We start from the raw sequence: 10,725 nt of genomic DNA, 5'->3' as shown, positions 1-10,725 counted from the left end.
AGGGCCCCTTGTTTCAGTTACTGGAAACAGAGTATCTTCCGAAACAATGGAGTTTTCACATTCTGCTTCCTGTACTAAAGTACCATCAGGTTGTACCAGCATGATTTGCTCTTGGTCCCAAATAGAACTATCTAAATCCAAATTGATGTTCGAAATCTCATTATATTCTGGCATATTTGCTTCTAGAGTTACGTCATGGATATTATTTTCATGTTGGACGTTCGGTGTTTCGTTTTTAACTTTTTTCCAGAAATAGAACAATCCTTCGTTTGAGAGACTTCCTTTCCAAATATCGCCACAATTATAAAATTCTTCTAGAAGTTGTCTGTCAATTCTTTTTTCGATTTCAATTAAAAATGGACTTTTCTTTAAAACACCTGCCATTTCTTCTTGCGTTTTTGACTCAACTTGAGCAAGGTAGTTTGCTAAAGTCAAAGTTATTTTGATTATATGGAAACAATCCACAAGTTCTAAAACCATTTCTTACTGTATCTTCGGTAACGCTAACCCTAATACATTTGTCCGGTTCCTCTGCAAAATCTTCGCGTTTTAGTTTTTTGCCATTATTCTCAATACTCCAATTATGAATCCTGTTTTTCCAGGAAAGTTTAAGAGGCCTAAAAATAGCAACATCTAATGGTTGCAATATATGTGTAGAGTTGGGCAGAAGAGCAATTAGTATAATACCTTTGCTTTTGCAGAACTCAGTTAGATGGAGCGTTAAATGTGAAGAATGTCCATCTAGAAAAAGCACAACAGGTAAAGGAACGTTCTTTTCAACAATCCATTTTTTATAGAATACATTCGTAATGAATTCATAAAAACATTCTCCAGTCATCCACCCGGAGTCAGAATGGCCAATACCCCAGCCCAGGGGCATTTTCAAATGAATACTGGCTGGTACTCTTTTATAGGGAAAGAGAACAGTAGGTTTCACAACTTGTCCTTCTGCCGACATTGTTAAAAGTACCGTGAGGCATTCTTTCTCGTCATTAGCGATTCTGGTATAAACTTTTTTCGAACCTTTTCTTACGATTACACATTTTTCTTTTGGTGAAAGGAAAAACGCTGATTCGTCGCAATTAAAAATTCTTTTTGGGTCTGATAGAATTTCCTCTAAATTATTTGTTTTTAAATATTCTGAAACTCTATCAAACCAACCTCTTACACTTTTTTCTGTTATATTTGCCCGAGGTTTGGTTAGATTCTGGCATACTCGATGAGAGAGCTCCGGATGCCTGGCGAAGAAATTTTCGTACCAATGACGACCTGGAATTCCGTGTTTAAATTTATTTGCTCGTTCTAGACGGCGAACTAGTTCTGCAACACACCCCAACAGCTGATTTTTTGTTACAGGAAAACCAATAGTTTCTAAATATAGAATCCAATCTACTACGGTTTGTTCTTCAGCTGCAGTCAGGACACAGTGAGCCCCACTTGTAGTACCTTGTTCATATTTGTTATGAATTTTATCAACTAGAGTGCTTTTTGTAATTTTGAATTCTCTGGATGCTTCTCCAAACGACATTCCATCTCGAATTGAATCCAATGCTTGCTGAAGAATTTCAGTGGTATAGTTTTTTTGTTTTTCAGACATAGCTCAAAGTTTTTCTTGAATCTGGAAAAAAACGTTCATAATATTGTTACGTAAAAATATGAGTCATAGTTTTAACCTGTAAACATGTTTTTATTCACTAATATGTTTTAGATTATACGAGACCTTTCGACCAGCTGGCATAAACCCCAAGTAATAAAAAACTGGTTCCATTCGAATCTTCCGGAATTAGGCCTGTCCATTCGAGACGAAACCAGGTCAATTGAGGTCAACATCCATGGAGTTCTAGAGCAGCTGTTTTCGTATAAATATGAGGGAACTTTTATTTTGAAAACAGTTAATAAAGAAGATTCGCGCTCGCGATATTTATTGTTACGCTCGCCTTTTAATAAATTATGTATATTTAGTGATAAATAAATTAATATCAGTTATTGTGCTTTTTAATAAATTTAGATAAGAACCTTTTGATAAAGACATTATAAATTAAAGACATAACAATTAATAAATACACAACAAATGGTGTCAGAAGTGGGATCGAACATAAATTAGACTTATAATAATAATACAAGTGAATATTTGTAAATTGTGAAAATGACGACGATTTATGAGCTGACAGTGACTAATTTAAGAAGACATCTTGAAGACAGAGAATTAGCTTCTACCGGAAAAAAGGCTGAGTTAGTCCAACGACTAAAGAACGCTTTGCTAGAAAAAGGACTAGATCCAGAGACTTACATATTTGAAGATGCTGTCATCTCGTCGATTTCGAAATTAGAGAACAAAGTTTCTGGCGATATTTCGAAAGTTTCCGGCGACATCGCATCATTAGAGAACAAAGTTTCCGGCGACATCGCTTCTTTGGAAGACAAAGTTTCTAACGAGATTTCTTCGCTGGAAAGCAAAGTCTCTGCTAATATCTCTTTGGAAATCTCTAAAGTAACTTCTGAGATGTCTGCCCTCGACGATAGAATGTCTTCGCTAAAAAACCAAGTTGCTGCCGATATGTCGGCCTTCGAAGAAAAGATTAAAGAGATAGAAAGGAAGATGGAGGAAACCGGGACAGCAGAGAGAGGAAACAATCCAATTACAGTGGAGACAAAAGAAGACGAGACGAAATGTAAGTTGGAAACACGACCGAAATTTGAAGGAAGTGGAGGTTCTGTCCATGTGAAAGTCCCAACTTTCGACGGAAAATCATCATGGAACAACTACATGAAACAGTTCGAATCAGCCGCAAGAGCAAATGGATGGTCTGAAAAAGAAAAGGCTGTAAACCTGACTATCGCTCTTCGAGGAGATGCCTTAGATGTGCTTCAGACCATAGCCGTAGAGGAGACCGATGATTTCGAACAACTGAAGAAGAGGTTAAATATGCGATATGGCCACGAACATTTGGAGCATGTATATCAGTCACAGCTTAAAAATCGTAGACAGAAGAAAGATGAGGCTCTTCAAGAATATGAGGTAGATATTGCCAGATTAGTACGATATGCTTATCCAACAGCTCCCGAAGACATGATGGAAAAATTGGCCGTTCAAACGTTTATTGATGGTCTTCGTGATCATGAAATGCAGAGAACACTGCGATTAGCTCGTCATAAAACGCTGGTTGATGTCTTATCCGCCGCCCTCGAATACGAGTCAGCTACGCAGGCCTCTGGCGGGTACAGTAAAGTTAGAACTGTAAAAGAGGAAGGAGATGAAGATAAACTTGACCAGCTCGTTAATATGATAAAAAGCATGACATACAAGAAAACGAAGACCATCAGATGCTGCAATTGTGGCGAAATAGGACACGTACGAAGCTCCTGTAAGCACCCTAGGTACGACGCAAATCAAGAACCTCACCATCAGGAAAACTAGAACGGGTCAGCCTTAGGGGGGCAGTTTCGACCCAGAACTTTTCCAAAGACCCTCTCATACTAATAGCTTCTTTGAAATGTCGTGAAGATAGTGTATATGTAGATGGAGACATAAATGGTAAAAAGCATACGTTGTTGGTGGATACCGGAGCGACCAGAACCATTATACGCCCGACAGTTATAAACAGCCGAAAGAAACTGTTACCAACGAGGTTGCGACTTCGGACCGCTACAGGTGAAAATGCTAACATTCATGGAGAAATCCAGGTACAATTGGGAATTGGAGCAGAAAAGTTCGTCCATACTGTTATAGTTGCTGACATCGAAGAGGATGTTATATTAGGAATGGACGTAATGAATATGCATGGATTCCAATTGGATTTTAAGAATAAGGTAATCAAAGTTGGCAACGAGGAGGTATTTCTCCATCCACATAATGACAACACTGTGCAAGCAGCCATTACAGAAGATACAGTCGTGCCTGCGAGAAGCGAAACGATCATAGTAGCGCGGCTACAGGGATTTGTGGACGAAGGGAGACCTGTTATGATGGAGCCTTGGAACCACGACGATGAGGTTGGCCGTGGAATCATAATTGGAAAGGAATTGGTGACTTCGGCTAAGGAAATTCCTGTGAGACTTATCAATGTCAACGACTACCCAGTGACCATAAAGAAAGAGACAAAAGTAGGAACTTGTGTACCTGTGACATCCATAATCCGTCAGGCGACAACATCTGATAATTCCAACGATAAATTCGACCAAATGGTTGCAGTTGCAGGACAGTCTTTAAATCAGATGGAGAAAAGGAAATTAAGGGAATTTCTTCGGCAGTATCGTGATATTTTCGTACCGAAAGGAGGAAAGACGGGAAGAACTACGGTTGTTAAGCATAAAATTGATACTGGTAATGCTAAGCCAATTCGTCAAACAGCTCGACGATTACCACAGGCGAAAAGATAGGAAGCTGAAACGATTGTTCAGGAAATGAAGAAAGACGGAGTGATAGAACCTTCTACGAGTCCATGGGTCTCTCCGGTGGTCCTGGTTAAGAAGAAAGACGGAACGACGAGGTTCTGTGTGGACTACCGTTTGCTGAACAACGTTACCAAGAAAGATAGTTATCCTCTGCCTCGGATCGATGACACATTGGACACATTGGCTGGAAGTAAATTGTTTTCTACTTTAGATTTGAAGTCTGGATACTGGCAGGTAGAAATGGACCCAGTAGATAAAGAAAATACAGCCTTCACCACAGGATCTGGATTGTGGCAATTCAACGTTATGCCATTCGGACTTTGTAATACTCCTGCGACATTTGAGAGGCTTATGGAAAATGTGTTGAGAGGGTTATCTTGGAAAACATGCCTGGTTTATTTAGATGACATAATCGTCTTGGGGGAGACATTCGAAGATCATTTGAGGAATTTAGAAAACGTTTTTAATCGACTTAAAGCTGCCCAATTGATGCTAAACCCCAAGAAGTGCCAGCTATTTCAAGGTAAAGTCAATTATCTGGGTCATATAGTCAGTAAAGAAGGAGTGGCCGTGGATAAGGGAAAAATCGATTCCATTAAGGAATGGCCAAAACCAACTGACAAACATCAAGTGAGAAGTTTTCTTGGACTATGTACTTACTACCGGAGGTTTATTAAGAAGTTTGCAGATATCGCTAAGCCATTAACGCGACTTACAGAGGAAGCAAGAGAATACCGCTGGGATACAGACTGCCAAAATGCCTTTGAGACGTTGAAAAAGCATTTAATAACAGCACCATACCACCAACAGAAAATATTTTTAAAATCTTACAATATTCAAGGACTGCATTCACCTTATTCCAACCGCTTGGTCGGTAAAGGGTTCATTTTAAGTTTTAAAGCACCTTTTACCGACCATTTTTTAATTGTAAATAAATTTTAATTGGAGAAAATAATTAACCAACGAACACAATAAATCTTTAAAAAACGTGGTTTTGTGCCATTTCTGGTTATAAAAGTGCAATACTAACCTTGATATATTAACAAATGCTAACACACGTGCGTAACGATTCTTATAACCTGCCTTACGGAGTCTTGCAACACTACTGAGAAATCGGTTAAAATTTGTCAATTTTGGCATTAGTCATCGGCTGGCTTATGTTTGTAATGTTGCCATATGTATTGTTTATTAAAGGAAACTGTTAAAAGTTTTAGTAGTTATATGGACTTTTCATAATGCGTCCAATACTGAAAAAATTCATTGCGGTCGGTGATAGGAAATGGTCGGTAAAGAGTACAGTTACCTTAATCTTGTTCTTTTTTTTTTGGCGTCACAGGATCATCAGAATCAGAACTTTCGCTATCTGAGGGCTCGTAGTCGCTTACATCTAGCGAAAAATTGTGTTCATCTCCAGAAAGAACTTCGTCCCACAATATCTGCAATCTTTTATGTTCACGTTCGTATTCACCCATAATTCACAAACTAAACTTGAAACTACTAAATTCAAAAAATAAAAACTAATAAATTCACAAACTAGTCAGTCTATATTATAATTCCACTATTTGGAAGTGTGATTCATAGTTTGAAGGCGGAGAAGTGGGGAAAGACGTATGAAAATCCAGTGGCGTACACTCACTTTTATTTCAACGTTAATTATATTATATTGTTTTAATATTATTGTTCGAAATAGGCCACAATATATTTATCTGCAGATTTTTACTGAAGTTTCCATCTCTATATTCAAAGACCGTTTTCAAAGATATAAATTATAGTTAGATTTATTTTATTTGTTTATTATTACATATTTATATAATCTTATATTATTTATTTTCTTTTTTTTTTAACTATAAAAACGGTCTCTCGGTGAAATAGAGATCGAAACGTCACTAAATTAAACATGTAAATAGGCTAAATGTGGCTTATTTTTAACATTCTCCCTAAAAATATGGAATGTCACAAGCAAAAAGCTATAGAAAAATAAATATATCTATCATTTGTATATTTGAAAACGATCTCTTTATATGGAGATCGTAACGTCAGTAAATTAAACATTTGAATAAATATATTGTTACTTATTCCCAGCATTATTTCTAAAAATACAGAACGGCAAGCAAAAAGCCACAGAAAAATAAATATTACTATCATTTGTACATTTGAAAACGATCTCTTATAGAGATCGAAACGTCAGTAAATTAAACCTATAAATAAATATTTTGTGGCTTATTCCCTACAGTCTCATACAAATACAGAATGCCACAAACAAAAAGCTATAAAAAACAAGTAATTTTGGAGAAAGCTTACTGATGCCACCCGGCTATCGCGGAAGTTACGCTAAAACGTCTTTTGACGTGACCCGTCCTTAAAGAGTTACACAATGAAATTTTTTTAAAACAAATTTTAGGACAGTTTCCACACCACCCCAGAGGTATGTCTTGTGGCGCGTTACTTTTTTTAAATGGGTGTTCGCCAAGAGCCATATTGTCCCATTAAATAAAATAAACAAAACACTTAAACAGTATTAAACAAAACAAAATAAAATCCTATAAAACAAAATTAAATTCTATAAAAACAAAATAAAAATAATTTTTGATGTAACAAAACATTGTTCTATTCTATTTAAACACAAACACTATACACACTTACTGTGTTCTTCTCGTTTTTTTTTTGTTTTTGGTTTTTTTATGCTGATATTCTTACTAAACTGTTACAAAATATTATTCGTTGTCTAAATCTGAAGATGAAGTGCTGCTGTCATTATCTTCACCTGATGTAATTATAATTGGCTCTATAAAACTTCGACATGAGTGTCAAGTTCCCACATACGATGTTCTTCTTTAATTATGTGGCCTATACATTTAGCCCATTTCTCTGATGTTACATGGAGGATTGCTTGATTGGTTCAATGGGATTAAGTTCGCAATGATAAGGTGGTAGACGCAGAACTTTGAAACCATAATCTTTTGCAGTTTCATCCACAGTATATTTAAGATATTCACTTTTCCTTAACCGTGCAATGTCAAGTAGCTGAATTTTGAGCATTGATTCTTCGTATGCAATCTCCTTTGCTGTAAGCCATTCTTGAATTCTCCCTTTCCGCCATGCCGTCGTCGGTAATTGTTCTAGTCTGCGACTATGATATGGCACATTGTCCATAACAACCACAGACCCAGGTTCCAATGTTGGTAAGATTCTCTTAAACCAGCGCTCAAATACTTCGGAAGTCATTTCTTCATGATAATCACCTGTTTTTTTTTCGACTCAAATTGACGCAAACCATCATCAAGGAACTCTGTGTCACTTCCTATATGGGTGATGATTAAACGCCGTCCCTTTCCTGATGGAGCTTTTAATCCTGTAGACCAGCCTTCTATAAATGCTTCGCGTTTACTTTTGACATTTAAATCTTGCCAAACTTTTCCAACCGTATGACCTTCGTTAATTTAGGTTTTATCCAAATAATATATTTTGCGTCCTGTGCTGCAAATTTTGCGTATTTCTTCTAAATATTTTTTTCTCCACAGAATAATTTCATTTTTTTCTAATAGCATACTTTTTCTATTGCGTTTTTCAGTGTTGGAATTTTACTCCGAAAATAAAATGAATGAATTTTTCAACGTATAATATTCCTTGTCTCGTCATCTAAAACAATGCTTTTCCTACCTCTAGTTTCACCTTTTTCTTGCTTTTTATTTTTCGTGTATGTATTTTTGTATGTATTTTTAAGTACACGATAAATACAGCTAACGGATACTTTTGTTAAACTGCTACCAATGCCGACTGCTTGGCTAACATTTAATGCCATTTTTTGCCGAGAATTCCTTCATAAACGTTTCGTATCATTACCTTCTCTTCGGACGTTAACATTTTCCGTCTCTTTTGCGGCTTTTCATTTTTGGAATCAACATCAGAATTTTGCTGTCTTCTCTTGGATCAACTCGGTTTTTCGTCCATTGTATTTCAATAATCACAGAATATAACTAAAAATTCTATATAAACCAAAACTTCAATAAAACTCAAATCAAATAATTACAGAATATAACTAAAAATTCACTATAAACCAAAACTCCAATAAAACTCAAACCAAATAATCACAGAATATAACTAAAAATTTATTATAAAACGACAAACTATAACACTCGTATTATCAATAACACGTTTTATCAATACTACAATACAGTATTGATAAAACAGTATTGACAACAATAAGTTTACAAACTTATCACATAAAATATACTCACAAACTGCAACACACGCACTACCCTCAGAAACGCCAATAGAAATGTACCATTGTTAATTTCTTGATCGGCACTTGTTCAGCCATAAAATAACAAAAACGAGTTTTACGACTATCTCTGGGTCGGAATTGTAAATCGGAGTTTCCTCGCTAATTCCAAAGTTGCCAAACGATTGAAAAATAATGTTTTAAAATATCGACTTTACTTTTACAAACTTAAATATGTAACGAAACGGAACATATAAATACAATTTATGTCATTACAATTTTGTGCTTTATTTTTACTATTAAAAAAATCATGTTTTTTGGTATTTTTATGACGGTAATAATTGCTGCGTGGAAGAATACAGGTTTGGTATGACCATAATTACTACTTGTGAACAAGAATTGGATACACTGTACGACAACTCCTGGTCAAGTCTTCTATAGAGAAGCACACATAAATATACTACTTTATATTTTCTTATGAGAAAACGCAAATTGCAATTGAGAAAACAGGTAGTTTTCGAGGACCGCTGTGTGCTGTGTAGCTAAACGATGAAATCACTCTTCGAAATTGAGGATTTATAGTATAAACACGAAAACGCGTCAAACGCGCGTGCTTCATGTGTGATGTGTGGGACACACATGTCCCCGACGGCCGTGTTGAAAAAAACATGTGTTATCGCCATGGGGGACAAATGGTGTCAGACAGAAAAAAAAATTTTTTGTTTAAAAAATATTAGTTTATAAATAAAATAAGTTATTCATATATTTAAAATAATAAAAACATTGCGGCACTTTAGGTGTTATATATCACTTATGTATCTCGTTCATCTAATTGTCATCTATTCATCTAATTTCATATTCATACATCACTTATATATCTTTATTCATCTGTTTTCCGCACATCGTAATCCTAAATTCTGCTTCGATCCATATGCACAAGCCTTAGCATGATATGATTAACTCAAAAGATTAGAATCGACACATAATATATGCGTTTTTAATTCTTCTTCTATATTTCTCATAACTCTTTATCCTGTTTTGATCCATATGCTTGTCCTCAAACCAGCTATGGTAACCTTCAAAAACCAGAATGGATAATATCTAAGCTTCTAAACTTTTATAACTTCTTTTTGTACATTTTTTCTTGTGACAGGAGCAGTCCGTTCCTGATTATGTTTGATTATAATTTTAAGTTTGTCTTATAATTTAGCTTTCGCTTATACTTTTTTTCTGATTTATATAATTCTTTCTTCTTAAAATTTATTTTCCAGTGTCTAACAGTTGCTTATTGCAATGTTCCACTCCATGCTTTTTATGTAAACACTAATCGTTATATTAATAAAAAAAAAATCATTAAGATCTCATTTGTAGACAATATACTAATATTCAGGTCCACATAAAAATAATTTGACATAAAAATCAATGGTAATGTATAATAAACATTGATAATAATACAGTTATAAAAAATAATAAAATATTCAAAAATAAAACATACAATAATAAAAACAATTGTTACACAGTTTTTATAAAAATAAATGAAATTTCTACTACCATATTATATTCTGTGTCTTTCCACCAGTCTTTTTCTTCTAGTCCATCCGGGATTGTCCAATGTTCATTTTGAAGGGCTTTGAGCCTGGTAACGGGTACTATTCATACAAAATGACTAAAACTCTAATAAACATAATAAAATAGATGCAGGTTACACACGTTATCAAACCAAATAAAAATAATGTACATAAAAAAATTAACACAACAAAATTGAATAACCTATATATAATAAATTGAAAAATAGAAAACTTTTGAGCTGGATAAAAAACAATTTATTTTAAATATTTATTGAAGCATGGTATACAATCATAAATCTAAGATTATTTCACTATCAGAATCTGAGCTGCTTATATTACTAGTGTCTATTATGATTGATTGAATGTTAATGACAATCCTAAGTTTTTTTTTAGATACACTGTTTATTAATTTCATGAGTATGCCAACCTATTTTTACCAAATTTCTCTGTTATATTGTTTCTTTTCAGATATTTATAATAACATCAGAATGTTCATCTCTACCAATATGCTTATTGTAATATAACTTACAGTTTGCCAAA

The 10,725-nt window shown here is 34.7% G+C and overlaps 1 protein-coding gene across 1 annotated transcript; it reads right to left on the bottom strand.

The window, feature by feature from the left end:
- Positions 1–403: 403 nt before the first annotated feature.
- Positions 404–1,597, bottom strand: LOC140431110 (uncharacterized). Its single transcript, XM_072519028.1, has one exon. The coding sequence runs from the start codon at positions 1,595–1,597 to the stop codon at positions 404–406; it is 1,194 nt and encodes a 397-aa protein (XP_072375129.1).
- Positions 1,598–10,725: the final 9,128 nt, after the last annotated feature.

Source organism: Diabrotica undecimpunctata, unplaced genomic scaffold (assembly GCF_040954645.1).
Source record: "Diabrotica undecimpunctata isolate CICGRU unplaced genomic scaffold, icDiaUnde3 ctg00000568.1, whole genome shotgun sequence".
Taxonomy (NCBI): domain Eukaryota; kingdom Metazoa; phylum Arthropoda; class Insecta; order Coleoptera; family Chrysomelidae; genus Diabrotica; species Diabrotica undecimpunctata.
The sequence above is the reverse complement of the archived record's forward strand: the minus strand, read 5'-3'. Positions and strand labels throughout refer to the sequence as shown.

Excerpts from the sequence above, each read along its gene's own strand:
- LOC140431110 (XM_072519028.1), bottom strand. The coding sequence starts at position 1,597 with ATGTCTGAAAAACAAAAAAACTATACCACTGAAATTCTTCAGCAAGCA.